Here is a 20,538-nt window from a genome sequence, read left to right as displayed (position 1 = left end):
TGTTCAAGGGAGATTGGGATGGGTGGCTGAAAATGACCTACCTCGGGGCCTTGGAGACCATACTGAAAGGCTTTGAGACAGCCCTCTCAGCTCTCCTCTTGCGGGAGGGACAAGTGTTCCATTTTATAGATAAGGAAACTGAGGCCCTGGAGGACAGGAAGTCAGGGTGTGTGTGGGTCTCACCATGGTCCCAGCACTGTGCTGTTTCCATGGTAGAGAGGAGATGAATTCTAAGCGATGCTTCAAGCTCAGTAGCGCTTGGAAGTTGAACAGAAATGCAGAACCTCAGGCTATACCCCAAATGAATTCAAATCCAAACACCAACAAGACCTTCAGGACTAACAAATTCTTCACATTGAAGAATCTAAAAAGGTAGCCAGGCATATTGATGCTAGCTGGCAATCCCAGCTACTCCAAAGACTAAGACAAAAGGATTGAAAATTCAAGATTTAGCTGGCTATGTAGCAAGTTCAAGGCTAGCCTGGGCCACTTAGTGAGACCCTGTCTCAAAATAAAAAGTAGCAATAGAGGTGGGAATGTAACTCAGTGGTAGATCACTTGCTTAGCTTGTAAAAGGCCCTGGGTTCAATTCCTAGAACCTTAGGAAAAATAAGGATATAAAAATGTGTGACACCTACCGTGTGGTGCACAGCTTAATAAATGGTACCGTGAGGCTTGCTGTAGATGGAGACACTAGACTTAGAGTGTCCTGTCCAACGTAGCAGGGTTAGGAAACAAGAAAGGCCTGCATTTGAACCCTTCTCTGGCTCTTTCATAGCCCCACCTTCTGGTGGTGCCAGTGGCAAGTCAGTGACTGTGGACCAAATTCACCACCCAGGCCTGTACTGTTAGGCCTAGACACAGCCTACACAACAGCCCAGGTTCTTTTCCTTGAAAACTGGACTTTCTGGCCCCAGAAGCTCACACATCCAAGAGTAAAAGCTGGTGGGAGTTGGACACAGATGTACTTTTTCACACTGTTGCCCTCACCTGCCTGGCCTCAGCCCAGGGCTGCTCTGTCCCCTCAGGGGGCAGTGAGTACAACCCACAGATCCAAGTACAACCCCGGCAGACCCAAGGCTGACCCCCTTCTGGGAGCTGGGCATGTAGGTTGGGGTTGAGCACTCTGTGACGCTGGGCCCCACTCCGCCAGGTCTCTTTGTGTACCCGATGGACGAGTACACCACGGTGGTTGGTTTTGAGGCGGTCATTGCTGATCGTGTTGTGACCATACAGATCAAAGACAAAGCCAAGCTGGACAGAAGCCACTTGGATATCCGATCTGCCACTGTCACTGGTAAGAAGTTCCCCACAGACCGTGGTGAGGCTGGCCTGGATGGAGGCCACCTGAGCTAGAGTCTCAGGTGCATGGCAAGGCAGCATGGGAGAGGGTACTGAACTACAGCCAGGAATCCTGAGCTGGAATTGCATGACCTCAAGCCAATCATGAACTCCCATGGACCTCAGCTTCATTGTCTCCAAAACAGACCATTGTCCTTGTTTTCACTTTCAAGGTGTGATGAGGATCCAAAAAGGGCAGGTTGCAAATCATTCGGGCTCAGAGGCTGGGGGTGGGGGGGATGAGTCACACCAGGGGCTGGCTCCTATCCTGTTTTCACCAGTGAGCTTAGATTAAAAAAACAAAAAAAACAAGACTTGTCTGAGGGCTGGGGACATGGCTTCATAGTAAGAGGGCATGGAGACATGAGTTCAGATCCCCAGCATCCAAATAAAAAGCTGGGTATGTCTGTCTGCACTTAGGACCCCAGCATCGGATGGAGACAGAGACAGAGACGGCAGTGTCCCTGGGGCTTGCTGATGAGCCAGCTTAGACAAAAGTCTTTAAGCTCCAAGTTCAGTGAGAGACCCTCCTGCCTCAAGAGAATAGTGAAAAGCAAAATGGAGGAAGACACCCAGTGTCCCCACTGGTCTTGATGTACTCATGGGTGTATGCACCTGTGTACAGATGGCTCAGATACACACACACACACACACACGCACACGCACACGCACACGCACACGCACACGCACACCCCTGTAAAATGGAATAATCAGACCCACTCAGCGTTAAAGTGATGCGTACTAAGAACTTCTGCCGCAGTGAGCTCTGGCAGTACAGCTAGTGAGTTCTGCTAGTGAGGAAGCTGGGCCTTAGAAAGAGACAATGTCAGACTCAAGGCCACACAGCACATTAGTGGCTTGGCCCAGGCCAAGCAGTACATAATGTAAGCCAATCAGACCACTGGCTGTCGTGGATCCAGATGAAACTGAAGGTGTTAACATGAACATCCAGATGTACACTGATTTTTAAATTAGCACTCATGATGGCACCTTCTGGTGTGTGTGTGTGTTGTGATCTTTCATGACCTGGGAAAATTGCTAGAGTGTTCCCAGGATGGCCATGAGGGGACATCAAAGTGGCTGTGCTTGGAAAGATGGTGTTAGAAGAGGGGGGAGGGGTCCTGGCTGGGGACTAGGAAGGCTCTTATGGGGGGCGGTGTGCAGGTGATGGATGGGTAAGACTAGCCCCGTGGGACTTAAAGCCTTTCAGATGAAAACAAAGCTCCTGAGCAGAAGCCAGAGGGCTTCAGCTGGATTCTGGGTGGAGTTTGTGGGGTGGGCATGTGATCCCATGGGTGCCCTTTGTGGTTCTGAGTCTTCTAATGGAAATCCACAGCCTCCAGTCAGACCCATTAGGGCACAGAATCCAGCCAGTGAGCTAATAATTGGCTGAGCAGCTTAGACAAGCCAATCCTCTGTGGTGGGCCTCAGTTTCCCCATCAGCAAAAGGGGGCTGCTGAAAGCTACCTCACAGTAAGACTAGAGGGGGGTCAGAGACAAGGTCTGCACAGCACCTGACGCCAACCTGGCACTTAGGGAACATTCCACAAGAGGGGGTTCCCATCGCCCCTCATTCCTGCGCACCGGGAAAGGTGGCCTTGGATGAGGACCTGGAGCGGATTCTGTTCGTGGTCAACCTGGGGACCATTGCTCCCATGGAGAATGTCACCATCTTCATCAGCACCTCCTCAGAACTCCCCACGCTGCCCAGCGGGGCTGTGAGCGTCGTTCTGCCGGCTATCTGTGCCCCAACCGTGCCTCAGTTCTGCTCATACAGACCTGGCTCCTCCAGCCAACGGGCTCCAAGGTAAGGAGGCCCTGCTCAGACCAGAACCTGGTCAGGGGCAGCAGAAAGGAGACAGGCAGGGGCGGGGGAGGCTTTTGGGCGCTTTTTCTTTCAGAGTTCCCCCGAACAATCTACCGGAAATGCCCGTTTTGGTACTGGCAGAAGTGCAAGGCTTTAGAATTTCCAGGGGTTGTTTCAATGGACTTAAATGGGATTTTTCTAAGTACCTAATATATGATAAACCCTAGAACTGAGTGCTAGGGATAGAGAAGGGATAGAACAACATGATTCATGCTGTTTAGAGACATGAAGGGGCCTGGCAGTGGTGGCACCCACCTTTGATCCCAGCACTTGGGAGACAGAGGCAGGCGTATCTCTGTGGGTTTGAGGCCAGCCTGGTCTACAGAGTGAGTTCCAGGACAGCCAGGGCTACACAGAGAAATCCTGTCTTGAAAAACAAAGACAAACCAACAAAATAAACAAACAAACTTGGAGGGAAACCAGGTGTGGTGGCATGTACCTTTAATCCCAGCATGCAGGAGGCAGAGGCAAGCAGATGAATCTTTGTGAGTTCAAGGTCAGCCTGGTCTACATTGTGAGTTTCAGAACAGCCAGAACTACACAGTGAGATCCTGTCCCTAAACAACAACAATTTGAGGGGAAAGAGATCATTACTATCATGCAACAGTTACAGGAGTCTTTCTGTCCGTGGCTTGAATGCATAACTAATTTCATAAACACTGTAGTTTGAGGGAAGTTCTTTGGGCTAAGAAGATGAGGAAGGGATCTGATCCTGGGTGTCCAGAGATCAGACCATGCTTCATGGACAACCTGACAGTGAGGACAGGGCCCTAGGCAGGAGCTGACACAGGGAACAGATGACAAGCTGCAAGACTAGGATAGCCCGGGCTGTAGAGGGCATACTTCTACAGTGTAGGAGGGGAGGGGGTGCCATGGCCTGAGAGGTACCTGCTCTGAGGCCACTGTCTGTGAATACCTGCTCTGAGGCCACTGTCTATGAAAGCCAAGGGCTAACGGGGGGGGGGGGGGGGGGGGGGGGAGAGGCTTGCAAAGAGGACAGGATGGTGTGGCTGCTGTCTTATAGAAGAGACCAGGATTAAACAGCAGCTATGATCTTCCTCCTCTTTTCCTTCTCCCTCCTCTTCCTCCCTTTCTCCTTTCTCCTCCTTCTCCTTTCTCCTCCTTTCCCTCTCTCCCCCTCTCCTCCCACTTCCCCTCTCTGCCTCCCCACTCCTCCTGAGCTGTGGGGATGGAACCCAGACCCTTACACTTGCCATATCAACGCTCTAGTGCTCAGGAAGCTATGGAAATACATTCCAGAGGAGTGCTGGGGCAGAGAGCGTACAAAGATCCTGAGGCTGCAGCGGGTTTGATTGGCTGTTGTCAGGCTGAAAATAGCAGAGTGAAAGGAGGAGCCGAGCTCACAGGGTGGCGGAACAGATCATGTAGATCTTGAAGACGCCAGGAGCAGCTGGCAAAGCTGACCAAAGCTGACCTGGGCAGGTACCATCAGCCCATGAGTCACTTTACAAGCACTGCCCAGGGGACTACAGTGTGGGTTTGAAAGGCAGGATCTTACTGGAGCATTCCAGACTTAAGTAGACCAGAGACCCCTGGTGAGCTCGCCCCTCATTCCAGGTGGCAGAGTTGACAGTTACACTCTTGAGACATCCATATCAACCCCCCATGAACCTCACAGCTGCCTAAATCGGACATAAGGAAAATTATAAAGCCAGCTGACAACAGTGTTTGCCACGCAGGGCATGGGAAAGAGGGTGTTCCCATTCACTACCAGGAAAATGGGAAATTTGACTATGAACCAGGAAAACAGTTTGACTATGCTCAGCACATGCCCTTTACCTGGGGACCCAAAGAAATGTTCTTTATAAGACCAAAGGAGACATAGCCAGGATATTAGTGCTGGTGGTGATATTGTGAGTCTAGGGAAGAAATGAATGCATGGCAATGGTGGCCCTGTGACTGTGAGGGACAGCCATGTGGACTGAGCTTAGGAACAGAATGAGTGAAATCATTAAGGGGGTCACTGAGATGCATGACCGATCATAGACACAAGCCAGTGTGACAAGTGACAAGTCACTTCATACCAGAACCAGGCAAACCTGAGCCAGGATGCCAGCTCTGCCAAATCCTAACCACAGGCCCATGGGTGAATGGCCTGTTTGCTGGGCCTTAGATCCTCATGTGGGAAGTGTTGGGAGCTGATGTCCTCCTCCTGGGTTTGTGGTGAGAAGGATGAGGGCTGAGGTGCTGGGAACCCATGCCTGGATCTTGACCCATCCCAAGTACTCCCCAGCAGTAGTTATAGATTCTCTCTGTATCCAGGCCCTCGCTGGAGTCAGGTTGAATGAGATGGCAGGTGCCCTGGGCTGGGAGGGGCTGAGTTATTTGAGATTCATGGTCTTATGCTTGCCTCCCCCTCTTCTCTCCTTCCTCCTCTTCCTCCTCTCTCCTCCATCTCCCTCTTCCTCCTCCCTCCCCCTCCATACACCTTTCTAGCAAAGACCCACACTGCTTTGGCATCCAGAATATGGACTCCTTGGATGGGCTGTGTTTGGCTACTCTCCTGGATACGGAGGTGACCAACCCAATGGAATATGAATTCAACTTTCAACTGGAGATCCGTGGGCCATGTCTGCTCGCAGGTGAGAGGGAGCTACCCAGGCACAGGAAGACTAAGAAGAGATAGGGCTTTAGGCCCAAAGCCTCCAGAGAGATTGGAGGGAGGCAAGGTAGAAGTCATGGAGACCACCTAACCCAGATAGAAGTCAAGCTGAACCACTCAGAGTGGGATAGGCAAGCTGTCCTGAGATAAACCTTTTCCCAGGACAGCTTTCAAGTTAACTCAACCCTACCCTGTGACTTCCCTGGGGGAAATATCTTTCAAAGAGTGGGAGATAGCTCAGCCTTCTCCAGAAGGCTGTGGCTGTAAAGCTGAGCTCTGGTTCCCTCCTAGGGAATAATCAAACTCCCACTACAGCCTAGCCACCACCTCAGAGATTCTGGAGTGCATCCTAGTTATGGACCATTGTAAAATTCTCTATGTAATTCCAACAAGCAACCAAGACTAAGAACTGGATTGGATGGTTCTTCTCCCAGCCAGCTTGGGGTTTTAAAGGGTACAAAGTATGGTTTCTTATCAGTGAGTGTTATTGCAATGCAAGATACACTCAAAGAGCAAACACCAAAAGTGTTCTACCCATGGAGCATTGAGCTCTTTCCAGTTGCTTAGCAGCATTTGGGGAACACCCTGTGCCCCAAGAGCAAGCTAGATCCTGTGGTCAGCAAAGGAAGGACCACTGGGCACCATCTACAACATAGTCTATACTTTGGGGAAGCCGAAGAAGGTATCCACGCTCACACACCAAGACAGGAGTCTGTGTTAGGGCTGGGCTGCCAATCATCTGCAGCCTAGGTCTCACATCCCCTCTGAGCTCCTCTATCTCTCTCTGTCTCATGCTCCTAAACCTGTCCTTCCTCTTTCCTGTCTTTCTGTGTCACTCAGGGGTGGAGAGTCCCACACATGAAATCCGTGCAGATGCTGCCCCATCTGCACACTCAGCCAAGAGCATCATCATCACCTTGGCCAACAAACACACCTTTGACCGGCCTGTGGAGATCCTTCTCCACCCCAGTGGTATGGTACCCCACAAGGGGCTCTGCTTCCCTTGTGGAAGACATCTAGTTAGGGCAAGAATTGGGGTGTGTGGGAGATGGGGAAGAGATGAGCTGCTTGCCCCCAGGGAAATCTGTCTCTATCCAGCCAATTCCCAGCCCCTGGTATCACCTGCCTGAGAGGCCTTGAACCCTTAGGCTGGTTGAGCAGAGTGCTGTGGCACTTTCTATAACCTCTTCAAGTCATTCTTTGCCTCCTTAAAAACTCATAACATGCCCGGCTCTAAAAAGACCCCATAGGCGTCATTTTACGTAACTGAGGCCCCTGGAAAGAAGGTGGTGCTAGGCTTCCTCTGCTGAAGAGTCTTCTCCTGGCCCCTACTGCTTCACACATTCAGGGATGTCACCCTCTTCTCCAATTAAGAACCCACCCGCAGCCCCCATGCAGCAATCCTCCCTAGACTCCAGCCCCTGCTGTGTCTCACACCCAGGCAAATGCTGAGTGTTATCTCGTCTGGTTTGTGCAGAGCCCCACCTGCCACACGTCCTGGTGGAGAAAGGGGACATGACCCTGGGGGAGTTTGACCAGCACTTGAAGGGCAAAGCCGATTTCATTAGGGGGACCAAGAAGGACAGCAGCGCCGAGCGGAAGGTGAGCCCCAGGTGGCAGTGCTGGGTGGCACTGGGGACTTGGCCTCACAGAGCCATAGAGGCCTCTGAGCCTGGAGTGGAGGGCATGACTCCCCTGAGGTCACCTCCTAGGCTGGTGGTAGGACCGGGACAAGAAGTGAGAAGTCTTTCCTTCTGGGTCCCAGATGCTACAGGGACCCCAAAAATGCAGCCATCACTCCAGCCAGGTCAGCTTCTTCTAGCACCTTCCAGCATTCCTAAGCCTAGCAGAACTCACAGCTACAGATGCCCTCTTGGCCTTATTTCTCCAGGCCACTCTGGCCCTACAGCTCCCTCTTCACTTCCTGGGCCTCAGTCTGCTAAATAAGCTCCCTGCTCTTCCTCTGTCTGGAGTCCTCACGATCTGCTACAAAATGGATGGAAGAGGGCCAGGAAAGCAGGTCAAAGGTCCTTTCCCTTTGCCCTTCCCCAGCCCCGACACTGAAGGGTTCAAGAGGCACTGACTGTAGGAAGGCAGGGGAGAGGGTGCTGAACCCACAGCCACACGCTGAGCCCAGTGACCTCTCCTCCACACACGGTCCCCCCACAGAGCGTGTACCCTGAATGATCACCCATGTCTCTTTCTATCAGCTCATTTGCTGCTAAGTAGTCTGAGGTCTAGTGTCCAATGTTACCTCTAGAGTTAGATCTGGGGGTATCGGGGCTAGAGGACTGGTAATGCTCCTGGAGTGGGGTACATGCAACGGTGGTGAACTGTACCTCACCTTCTCACTGCCCTCGCTGGTACAGGGCAGTGAGAAGGGAAATGGACAGGAAAATGTGCGTCACCTAACTGCTTGCGCCAACCCCACTGTGGGAGACCCCAGTGGAAACCCCTGCTGGGGAGATGTAGGGGGCTTAGTTTCACCAGCATGCTTACAGAGAGAGGGGGAGACTGCCTTGCAGATGAATTTGCTAGAAAGGGAAGCTGAGCTAGGTCCCAAAGATGAGGGCAAGCGTGGCATGCCAGAGAGGCCACCAAGCTCCCAGAAGAAATGATGGTGTGGAGAGGGTCTCACACACACACACACACACACACACACCTGGAAATGGCTGTCCTGGCTACCAGACCTTGAATCGATTAGCTCTGGGACCTCAGTGGCCAATGAGGATTAATTTACCACCTTGGGTTAGTTATGCAAATAGCCTGTATTCTCACAGATCAAGAAGCAGCTGCTCAGAAGAGATGAGTTTATTGTAATTGGATAATGGCAGCTTGAGGAGCCATTAGGGAATCGGAGCCAGGCACCCATTCGTCCCCCTGAAAGGCAGAATCAGGTTGCTGGAAGGAGGTCCTGTGGCTGGCAGAGGTGGCTGTTTCTGCTTTGGGCTCTGTCATCCAAAAAGCCAAGCTGGGCAGTGGCCCTTTGGCAAAGGGGGCTCTGGGTGGGAGGGAGAGAGGGACCCACACAGGTGGGAAAGAAGTCATCAGGTCAGGGGCACCCAGAAGGCGAGCGTCACCCAGAAGGATGGGTGATGAGCTGTCCATAGCTGATTTAGCAAAGAAAGGGCAGGACACCGAATGGAGGCGATGGAGGTCCAAAGAGAAAAGAAACTGAAATGCGCTAACCAAAATGACCCACAGAGAGGTCAGCGACAGACAAGGCACACAGAGAGCGGGGCAGGGGCTGGAGAGAGAGAAAGATCCATTGTCTCTTTTATTCATTCAGCAAGCGCTAAATGCCCAACCGATGCCAGTCTCTTTCTCAGTATTAGAGAAGCAGCTCTGGACACATTCCTTTCCCCAAGGAGCTTCTATCCTAGAACAGGAAGACCAGGAAGATCGGGAGAGGGGTTGAGACCAGGGCAGAAGTAGGATGAGGTAATAATGATGGTAGGTGCTCTTTAGCCAAGTGCCAAGCAAATACCTATCTGAGAAAAAGGTCTGGCTTGCAGAAGGCCCTTGAGGAGAGAGGAGCTGGCAGGGAGCACAGGTATCAGAAATGCAAACAGAATAGCAGGGTGTGGCTGAAGCATTCCGAGCCCAGCAGGGGACAGACACCTTCCTAAAGCATACTTAGCCAGGCAGAGGTGGCGCACACCAGGTGGATCTCTGTGAGTTCGACGCCAGCCTGGTCTACAGAGCGAGATCCAGGACAGGTACCAAAACTACACAGAGAAACCCTGTCTCAGAAAAACAAAACAAAAAAGCATAGCTTAGGCTCTATGCCTTAGAGTGTTAGGGGAAGCTGTTCCTGACTGCTGTGTGTGCAGGGACCCAGGAAAGAAAAATGAGACAGTAAGAAGTGTCTGTGGAAGCAAGAGAAAAGCCTGCCCCAAACTTGTGCCCCGAATGCCACAGAGGCAGCAAACAGGACAAGTTCAGGAGTCCATTAGGTAAAGAGCGTGAGCTGCTAGGAAGGGTGGGAAGAGAAGGACACTGGGGACAACCGCTAGATCTCTGCTGTGAGAACAGGGTGAGTGCTGATGCCCACTGTTAAGGTCAAGGGGGACAAGGATGGTATGAGAAACAGACGCAGAGAGATTGGTGGATGCAGACATCCTGGGGTGGAGGGAGTAGGGATGGCAGAAACAGATCCAGTTCAGAAAGAGAAGAGTGGAGAGCCAGAAGAAGCGTTCTGCAGCCGTATGTAGCCTGGGGCAGGCCCCAAACCTGAATAAAAACAAAAGGCCAGGGGACAGGGACACATGCCTGACAAGCTAAGTGTAATCCCCAGAACCAACATGGCAGAAGGAGAAACTGATTTCTCCAAGTTATCCTCTGACCTCTACATGCACACCCTTGTATGCACATGCACACGCAATAATATTAACTATTTATTACAAGTGAGCTATTGAAAGGTTGGCAGTCAAATGCCTGCCATGTAAGCATGAAGTGAGCCCCTCACCCGAACCCACATAAAAGCCATGTACACAGAGGTCACAGGCCTGTGATCCCAGCCCTGGGGAGGCACACACAGGGGGATCCCTGTGGTTTTCTGACCAGTCAGTCCACCTGAATGGGTGATGTCCAAGTTCAGTGAGAGATCCTGTCTCAAAAGCTAAGGTGGAGGGCAATTGAGGAAGTCACTCAAAGCTGACCTCTGGCCTCCATGCACATGCACACATACAGAGAGAGAGAGAGAGAGAGAGAGAGAGAGAGAGAGAGAGAGAGAGAGAGGAGATAGAAATAGAAAGACTGAATTCTCTGTCCCTCTGACGGTCACTGATCCATTACCTAACTGAACACCACAGGAATCCCTGACGATACAAGAGACCAGGATGAGGCCCAGTAGCTAGAGGGGAGGCAGAGAGCAGAGCAGACACTGCATTCAGAATGAAAAGTGCCTGAATCTTCCAGGACAGGCAAGAGCAGCCATAGCAACAATAATGGCATTGACTCTGATAAGCAGCCATCGTCACAGGTGTGACATCCCATCCACATGACAACTCCACGGGGCATGCACATGTGCTCACTTCATGCATGAGGAGACTAAGCAAGTATATCCATGGGGAAGGGTGGGGAAGGCTTTCCAAACATGAAAAATGTGAAGAAAGGGCAATTTACCACTGGGGTGGGGGGGGGGGGATCCAATAAGCTGAGGGAACAAAGCTCTTCACCAAGGTGAGCCAGAGAGGGGCTTACATCCACTGTGAACATGAAAGATCTTTATTCAGTGAGGGGGTTCCCCCCTCCTATGTGCTAAGGTAACTCATCCTCACAACCACCACAAGTGGTGAATGTTTGCACCCCACTGTCCATGTGAGGAGACACCCAGAGGAAGGACTTACCTGATACCACATGGTTGGATGGCGTTGGAGTTGGGGTTCAAACTCAGAAGCATGAAAAGCTGTGCCTTCTGCTGCCACCTGTTATCTTCTAGCAAGCACAGGAGCCAGGGGCAGCCAGCCTGGAAGCTTTCGGCATAGAGTAAAAACTCACCGATGCTTGGTGAGTGATGGGGGACCAACAAGAATCCCCAGGATTCTTCAAGGGTTGTATGACTTCTTCTGGGGTAATGTGAACAAGTGTCTATGCACCCAAGATAGGCCACCAACAATGGACTAAAGAAAGGACTCTACCTCAAGACTAAAGGAGTGAGCCTGAGTATGGGGTTACTTACAGGAGCATGGTTGACTCAAAAGCTACCTCAATAAACAGCCCAACTGAGCATGAGTAATGACTCCACAAAGCTGCATCCCTGGAGCTCCCTGAAAAACTTGGGCATATTGAAGAGTCTCTTCTTCCCAGCAGTTAATATTGTTTCTAGAATCCCAGGCAGGTGCCCTGTGAGTCCTATAGGTTTCAGGAACCCACTGAGACCTGTGACTTGTGTTGACTTCCCATGTCTTGTAGGTTTAATCTTCTTCCTGGGTCTTAAGGAGCCTCCCTCCCTTGGGAGAAAATCTTCTAGCTAGGAGGAAACAGCTACACCCTACCAAATCCGAAAGTGTCCCCTTCTCCTCCAGACAGAAGTCATCCGGAAGCGTCTCCACAAAGACATCCCCCACCACTCAGTCATCATGCTCAACTTCTGTCCTGACCTCCAGTCTGTGCAGCCCAACCTAAGGAAGACCCATGGGGAGTTCATCTTCCTTGTCGACAGGAGCAGCAGTGTGAGCAGGCCCAGCATCCAGTGTGTCAAGGTACTGTGTGTGGGACCCTGCCCCCGGGAGCCAGGGCTCAATTTCAATAGCTGTGCTCCCAGGGGACTCTCTGTTCCAAAAAGCCACTTGTCCGAAATCAGTTTAAGCAGAGACACTTAAACTCAATTTGTTCCCAAAATAAACCTGTAGAAATGATGGGAACAGAAGTAGAGAAGCTGTCCGTTTACAAGCGAGGTCCTTCACTTTCTGCAAACTTGTTCTACAAGCCTGACCTGGGCTAAGCACCCTCTTAGGTCCTGAGTGGGAAGGGGCACAGAAAGAGGGCATGGGGGAGAATTGTACATGTGCTGGGAGCCTAGAATGTGTGGGATACTGGGCTACCCCCTCAAAATGCCTCATGGTGTTTAATCCAGTTATCTTAAGAGACTGCTCTTGTCATCACTTCCACATGAGGAAAATGGTTCTTAAGAGTTGTATTCACCTATCCAAGATCACACAACTCACATAATCTGTGATCAAACCAATGGTTGCCTGACTGTACCACCCCACCCTGCCCCTGTCCAACATCACAGAAACACAGGACCTGGCCCCTGCCACCTATTTGTAGAACCCAATAGAAAAGACTGGATTTGCCAGGCAGCAGTGGCACATGCCTTTAATCCCAGCAATCAGGAGGCAGAGCCAGGCGGATCTCAGTGAGTTCGAGGCCAACCTGGTCTACAGAGAGAGATCCAGGACAGGCTCCAAAACTACATGGAGAAACCCTGTCTCAAAAAACCAAAAAAAAGAAAAGTTTCCAGATGTGGTGGTGCACACTTGTAATCTCAGCACCGGGAAGCAGAGACGGGTGAACCTGTGTGGTTCACTGGCCAGTTAGCCTAGCAAGCCAGTTCCAGTTCAGTGGCAGGCCTTGAGAACAGCACCCAGGGTTGTCATCTGGTTTCCATGGGCATATATATGCACACGTGTGTGCACACACACAAAACTAAAAACATTTAGTTATTCTTTCTCCCAAATAACTAATGGCAGGCAAAGTCATCTTAAGAAGAGGAAAAAACAAAAAACAAAAAACACCCAAGATGCTAACATACTCAATATCCTCCCAACTCACAGTCAAGTGTGGCGTGCTGACTTGATAGGCAGTTAGAAGGCCTGAGAGTTTGGTTTGGTCTCCCTGCTTAGGAAGCTCAAAAAATAAATTAAATAAAATAAAAAACAGAAGAATAATAGCGCCCTCCTCACGCACCTCGAAGCCCCTCTTCCCTGCTTGGAAATCATTAAGCTTGTTAGGAAATTATCCAGTGTTCCCTTTTATTGTGACTTCTGCAGGTGTCTGTCTCCCCATTTGGAGTTATGAACTCATTAAGGGAAAGAACTGTCTCACCCTTGTCTGTCCCCGTGTGGCCTAGCTCTGCACTTCTACGTAACACCCCCCCCCATTCTATTTATTGGTTTGAGGGATGGATTGTAGCTCAGGAAGATGAGGAAGGGGAACCAGAGAGAGTGGGCTCTCCTGCCACTGGAGATTCCATCCTTCCTCCTTACCTTGCCCCCAGGCAAGCTCTTGTTTCCAGAGCAACAAACTCAGCAAGGAGAGGTACACTTAGGTGGAATCCATGAGGCCAGCAATCTCCTAGTCCTCTCAGTCCTTCTTAGTCTTGAGTAATGGCAGAAGCATCATAGATGAGAGCCAAGAGCCTTCTGGAAGCATCATGACACATGGATGTGAAACTGATGGGGGCCTTCTACCCCTGCTGGGCATCTCGGGGAGCTGTCCAAGGTTCTGGAGTGCTGACGTGTACTTACGGAATAGTGTGGCTCTCTACATCCCGTTCCATACCCACATTGAGACACCCCCTAGATCACCTAAGACTAGCCTTATAAACCTAAAACAGTCTTTAGAAAATATTTCATACCCTGTCCCTCATTTCTAGGGTAAGGAAACTGAATTCTTAAGGGGTGAAATGCTTTTCTGAGTATCACAGGGCTGGAGGAGGGACCTGGGCCTTCCAGATCTATGCCCGTTTCTCACACACTGCTTATGAGAAGTGAGCCATGCCCTCTGGTTTTACAAAGCTCTCTTGTTTATGTATGCCATTTCTGCTGCATGGCATGGTTGAAGGAGCAATCCCGGGGCCCAGAATCGATTCTGTCACAATTGCTATGTGGCTTTGGACAAACTGATTCTCAATTGTGGCCTTCATTCATCCTTTCTATGAGATGAGAAGGAAACATTGATTCAGGGAGGCAAATGTATGTCATGTGGCCCTCTGTTTCCTTCTCCTCAGCCGAGGTAGACATCAGTGATTGATTCTGACCCTTCCCCGACACCCTCCACCCCTGCTAAGCCTGGACTGAGTCTCTGTGTCCTCCTCACGCAAGCTCTCCAGGAAGTTATTATCGTTAAAATGAAATTGTTTATGAGCAGGAATCCACTTCATTAGCTGAAGCGCTCTCCACCTTTACCACTCCAGAAATCTCTGACAGTGAGGGATCCTCTGGTCCCTCCTTCCGTCTCCTTTCCCTGTGGAGGCTCCCCTTGCTTTTTCCTAATTCCACTCTCCGGGCTCAAGGTCATCCCTTCACAAATGGCTCTGTGCTGGTGCAATCCACTCAGCTAAGCATGACCCTTTCAGAGAAAGGCACAGAAATTACTCGGGGAAAGCCTTGCCAAGGAAAAGGTTGGTGGGGGGTGGGGGTGTGAGAGTCACTCATTATGGTCCATTGGGTAGAACTTTTAGGGTAAGCAAGGCTTAGGGGGGAGGCAAGGGGTAGAAATCCAAACAGCCCACGCCAGAGGGGAAAGTTCAGGCGATTTAATTTCCGGCAGCTGCTCTCATTTTTCAGCCACCATTTGCTGCCAAGAGCAGAGCTTTAGAATTCTAATAGGTGTGAGTCAAGACATCTGTACGGCTCAGCAGAGTCTCCTGCCAACAGAAATATGCATTAGTGGCTAATGAAAAAAAGCAGATATTGACTTCTTTTGTAGAGACGCAGACTGTATCGACACAGGCAGTGCAGAGAGGCAGTGGGAACATTAATGGAAGCATTTAATGTGAGTGTTTGCAGAGAGGGACAGAGGAGGGCTGCAGGGTCGCCACGCTTAGAAGGCTGTATGTTGTGGCAATTGCCAGAATCATCTGGCAATGTTTGCTTCTATATTTTAGTGTATCATGGTCTGTTTCCCTGAAACTATGCTGAGATGCTAGGGAATGGGAAGCATAAATATACTCTATGGGAGTAAAGGGGAGACCTTTCATTTCTGCCTCTGTGCTGAGGCACAGCCAACACAAATGAAGACTTCAGAGCTGGAGTGGGGGATTTTTTTCCTTTTTATTATATTTTATTTATTTTGTGGACATTCTAGGGAGGGTGTGGATGTCAGGGGACAACTTGTGGGATTCATTTCTCTCCTTCCACCAGATGGGTCCTAGGGATTGGCAGTAGGTGCCATCTGGGCAGACCCAGAGCTGGGTTTATGAAAACCAAAGTCAGACTCCCAGGTCTTATGACCCAGAACAATGCCTCAGCTCTCCTGAGCCTCTATCCCCTTCCTACAAAATAGGGGCATTAGGACTAATACGGAACTCATTGTCTTGGTAATGACTCCACTTACTGTTTCCCCTGTGACCTGCCAAGGCCCAGGCAGACCCAAAGTCAAGCGAATAACGGGAAGGTGTCACTGCCCCACTGTGCTATAATTCAAGTGATAGTGATTGAATGTGATTGTTAATTGAAGCTGCTTAACACTATCGTAGCCCATCACAGCAGCAGGTATTGATCACTGCACTGGTCATCATTATTGTCACTTTCTCTTCCCTGTCACACCCACTGCTTTGCTTCCTTGCTATATTTTGGTTTAGAGTTGAGATATATAGCTCAGTCTGGCCTGGAAGTTCCTACCTAGCTCAGGCCATGAGCTGGTAACTCCCCTGCCTTCAAATCCCCAGTTCCTCATTGATTTCCCCCTATGTTCTCATGTTCTCTCTCTCTCTCTCTCTCTCTCTCTCTCTCTCTCTCTCTCTCTCTCTCTGTCTCCATCTCTCTCCTTCCTTCTTTCCTTCTTTTGTGTGTGTGTGTGTGTGTGTGTGTGTGTGTGTGTGTGTGTGTGTTGCATGTATGTGAGATCGCAAGTTCATGTAGAACTTGGGTGCGTTGTTTCCTCTATGATTCTCTACCTTGTGCCTTTAATACAGGGTCTCTCCCTGAACCTGAAGCTCACCTTTTCAACTAGGTTGGCTGGCCAGCTGGTTCTCACGATCCTCCTGTCTCCACCCACCAATGCTAAGGTTACAGGTACCCACTGCCGTGCTCAGCTTATTATTTGGTGTCAGGGATTTGAACTTGGGCTTCATGTTTGCAGAGAAAATACTCTTCATCTCTCCACGCTCACACTATTATATTTAGCACTTTTATCATGGTCTCCAGATGGTGCATAGCTACAGAAGATAGGGATCTCTAATGTTCAGACTTAGAAGGCCAAGAGGCATAATTGAATCCTTGCTGCATTGTTTACTAACTGGATGCTCTCAACCAACATTTGCCCCCTCTGGGCATCAGGCTTCTCATCTGTAGAATGGGGATAACAATGGACCTGTTGCTGAGGCTGATTAGCAAAGCAAATGAAGTATATCATTTGCATCTAATAAAAGAGAGCTAAAGAGACCTCCTTGGGGATCTGTCACTGGTTAATGACAGGATGAGGTTGATGCAGGGGCCTTGGACGAGGGCCAAACACCATTGGATCAACCATGTGACCTCCCCTCAATGTCAAGTTTGCTTTGGCAGAGGGGCATGGGCAGACCCTGCTCTCCTCACCTCTCAAAGTCAGCAAGAAGTGATGGGGAACTCCAAGATCATTGCAGAGTGGCTTTGATGAGTCAGGCCTGCTGCATGGATGAGGAGGCCTATGCTGATAGCTTTGACCGGTCAGCCTCTGGTCAGGAGCAGCAGATTTTGTGATACATGGAGAAGGAGTACTGGGTGCAGAGAGGATGACTGGTACCTGTAGAGGTGGCTCCACTCTGGAAATGGCAGTATTCCCTGTCTGAACCCTGAGAATCCTTTTCCTTGCCCAGCAGGAGGCCATGTTGGTGGCCCTAAAGAGCCTCAGGCCAGCCTGTCTCTTCAATATCATTGGTTTTGGATCCACATTTAAGACAGTCTTTACTTCCAGTCAGATCTACAATGAGGTAAGGAGAGGGAAAGTCTGGGCCTGGGTGGGTGATGGGCAGTGGTGAGCAGGGGAAGGGGAAGGGATCCGCAAAGAGGTCATGCTGGGAACAGCCTCAGATGCTTCCTACCCAGGGAGAGCCCAGACCACAGCTGGGGCAGCAGATGATGCTTGCTGATGCCTTCAGAAATCTGCCCCTTACAATAATGTCTGTAAGAACATGGGCATGGAGAGCAGGACAGAGGACACATCTGTCATGCCCATGACCTGCCACCCACCACAGCCCCTATCTCTTGAAGTTCCTCCAAGGCTGAGCTACAGAAATGAATGGTGACAGACAGAAGAACAATTAAATGGCCTAGTGGCTGGGGAAGTGGCAGTGGGGGTCCTTACAAGGCTAAGGCTTAGCTGCTATTTGGAACAGAAGGACTCTGGCCCCAGCAGCAGAACTGGGGGGGTCTCCCCAGAGCTGAGAAGAGGGGGAAGGAGAGGCGAAATTGAGGAAGGAAGCGGGGAAGGACATTATTGGCTACTTACTACCAAAGTAAAGGATGAGTTTTTAAAAATGAAAGAGAAATACATGTTGAGGCAGGGGTCACCACTCGTGTCTGTGATCCCAACACTGGGAAGGTGGAAGCAGAAGGATCAGGAGTTCAAGGTCAGCCTCAGCTACATAGTGAGTTTGAGGCTAGCCTGGGCTACATGATACCCTGTCCCAAACAAACAAGAATAAGAATGCCTGTTGATTGTTAATTTTTATATCCAGATAATTAAAAGGAAAAAAATGTTTAAATCTCCCTTGATGACATCAGTCAGACAGAAACAAAACTGATAAAGAAGTGCTATTTCCAGGTCACCTTCTGTGAGTTTACGCACATTTTCAAGACAGGGACTAGGTCCTCCATACTGCGACACAACCTACTTCCTAGTCTATCAGGAACACATTTTCATACCAGAAAATGTCCATCTATGACATCATTTTAACAACTGCTTGGCCCAGAACACAGACAGCGTGGCATTTATTTATGAAGCCTGGAAGCTGGCCTTTCCATGGCCCCCATGTTTCTCTACTTAGTCATTTTGGCTTATAGATTTCCCATGCATCTTGCCTGTCCCCTGGCATGAATTCAGAGCTACATATTCATCATAAGACTTGATATTGACAATATTGACCATTACTACTATTTTTTTAAGATAGGGTTTTGCATAGCCTAGGCTGATTCCAACTCACTATGTAGTTAAGGATAATCTTGATGTACTGGCCCTCCTGCCTCTATCTGCAGAGTAGATTACAGGCATGCCCTAGCACACCTTGTTTATATGAGACTGAGAGTGGGACTCAGGGCTTGCCTGAGTGCTAGGTGAGCTACCGACTGAACCACATCCCTAACCTCAGTAGACCCTTCCGCCTAAGTCCCTCCAAACATGGATATAGGAAGAGAATCTTCCTAAGCCAGGGGCAGGAGATAGTATCCAGAAGGAATCAACTCCAACTGTAATACCATCTACCTGATGCCAGTAATTAAAGTGTCGTGGGAGTCGGTGCCAGAGTCGGATTCAGTGTTCATGTCTGAAGATGCCCAGTACTGTGTCCTTTCCTCCAGGTCATCTGCTTCCCTTACCAGGCAGGGAGCTTCATTTGTGCTGAGGAATTAAGAGCTCAAATTTCTTATATTTCTAAAGCAGAATCTAGAAACTACAATATTTTCATTATTTTGCAAATGGTGACATTTCCCCATGGGTAGGCAGTGGTGTATGTATCTGAACTAAGAGCCAGAGCCAGAGTTCATCCTCAGGAGGCACTTAGACACTCCATGCTATGTGGTGAACCTAGGACCTGTCTGCCCTGCCTTGGTCCTTCCCTGCAGGAGAACTTGGCCATGGCATGTAACTGCATCCAAAGAATACGGGCTGACATGGGCAGCACCAACATCCTCTCTCCTCTCAAGTGGATCTTCCGGCAGCCAGTGCACCAGGGTCACCCAAGGCTCCTCTTCCTGTTCATGGATGGGGCTGTGAACAACACGGGAAAGGTTCTGGAGCTGGTGCGGATTCATGCCTCTTCTACCAGGTCAGCCCAACCTGAAGGTCTAGAGCCCGATTACCCCAGGCTGCCCCAGGGAACCCAAACCAGAACAAAGTGTGCACTGTGCCAAAAGGAGAGGATAGCACCTACATTTCCCAGAATGCTTTGTTCCCAGGATGCTTTTCATGTTTGCTTTTTTTTTTTTTTTTTTTAACCTTTCATAAGATGAAGAGGGGTGGGCTGTCCACGGCTCAGCATGCAACTCCAAGTACAGCTTAAGGAGAGACTGTTGCCAGTGCCGACTGGGAGTTGATTGTAGTGTCTATGTGTGCACGTGCCCATGCGTGTGTGTGTGTGTGTGTGTGTGTGTGTGTGTGTGTGTGTGTGTGTGTGTGTGTGTGTTTCATGGTAGCTCCTCCTCCCCATGCTTTTGCCTGAAGACACAGCCATCTCTACGCTGACTCTGCTGGGCCGTGCTCTGTCTTCTTATCCCACTGGGGACAATGATACAGAGCTTCCTCCCTGTGCCTGTCCTCCAGGTGCTATAGTTTTGGAATTGGACCCAGTGTCTGCTACAGACTGGTGAAAGGGCTGGCGTCTGTATCCAAGGGCAGTGCGGAGTTCCTGACGGAGGGGGAGCGGCTGCAACCAAAGGTACACCGAGGGGCCTCCAGTATCTCCCGGTCCTGCAGCATCCACAGCCCAGGGAGGGTGAAGTTGAGATGTCATCCCAAATCTGATCTCTATGCGGGGCTGTTAAACTAATCACAGCTACACTTTGATCCTCTGATCCTCTCCTTTTTAAAATGCTAAGCTCAGGGATGATGGCAAAGGTCCATCCCAAGAGTCTCAGTTGTTCAGAGGTGTGTCTGCTACTGTGTCTGGGTCAGCTACCCAAGCCTGCTGTGCCTCCCGCCGCTCAAGTTCACATTCTCACCATCTTTTTTATCTCCTCATCTCTCCGCATCCTCCTCACACAGCCGCCTACTCTGTGTTCTGACCCTCCCCAACAGATGATCAAATCCTTGAAGAAGGCTATGGGCCCGATGCTGAGTGACGTGACTGTGGAGTGGGTCTTCCCTGAGACCACAGAGGTCTTGATCTCACCTGTCAGCACCAGCTCCCTTTTCCCTGGGGACCGGCTGATGGGATATGGCATCGTGTGCGATGCCTCCTTGTACATTTCCAATTCCAGATACGTAAGTACCCCAGACCCGTGGGAGATGGCCTAAGCAACTGCCTCCCTGCAACTCTCCCATTGCTCATCATGGTGGGTTTTTAAGGAGTTACAAACTCAGGGCCTAAAGTGGCTAAGTATAACATGAACTTGGTACATTAAAA

The 20,538-nt window shown here is 50.1% G+C and overlaps 1 protein-coding gene across 3 annotated transcripts in view; it reads left to right on the top strand.

Annotated features, from left to right (window-relative positions):
• Positions 1-20,538, top strand: part of Vwa5b1 (von Willebrand factor A domain containing 5B1) — a 62,882-nt gene that overhangs the window by 20,536 nt on the left and 21,808 nt on the right. For 2 of the 3 annotated variants that reach the window (XM_036180081.1, XM_036180082.1), the window contains exons 3-12: positions 1,154-1,297; positions 2,878-3,148; positions 5,666-5,811; positions 6,672-6,803; positions 7,309-7,433; positions 11,861-12,037; positions 17,080-17,190; positions 19,040-19,242; positions 19,737-19,851; positions 20,211-20,396. In XM_036180081.1, the coding sequence (XP_036035974.1) occupies positions 1,154-1,297; positions 2,878-3,148; positions 5,666-5,811; positions 6,672-6,803; positions 7,309-7,433; positions 11,861-12,037; positions 17,080-17,190; positions 19,040-19,242; positions 19,737-19,851; positions 20,211-20,396 (1,610 nt within the window). The remainder of the gene's footprint in view (positions 1-1,153; positions 1,298-2,877; positions 3,149-5,665; positions 5,812-6,671; positions 6,804-7,308; positions 7,434-11,860; positions 12,038-17,079; positions 17,191-19,039; positions 19,243-19,736; positions 19,852-20,210; positions 20,397-20,538) is intronic. The other variant, XM_036180083.1, reaches the window with a different exon arrangement.

The sequence above is a fragment of the Onychomys torridus genome, chromosome 2 (genome assembly GCF_903995425.1).
Source record: "Onychomys torridus chromosome 2, mOncTor1.1, whole genome shotgun sequence".
In the NCBI taxonomy this organism is placed as follows: Eukaryota; Metazoa; Chordata; class Mammalia; order Rodentia; family Cricetidae; genus Onychomys; species Onychomys torridus.
Note: the sequence above shows the minus strand (reverse complement) of the source record. Positions and strands in the feature narration are given on the sequence as shown.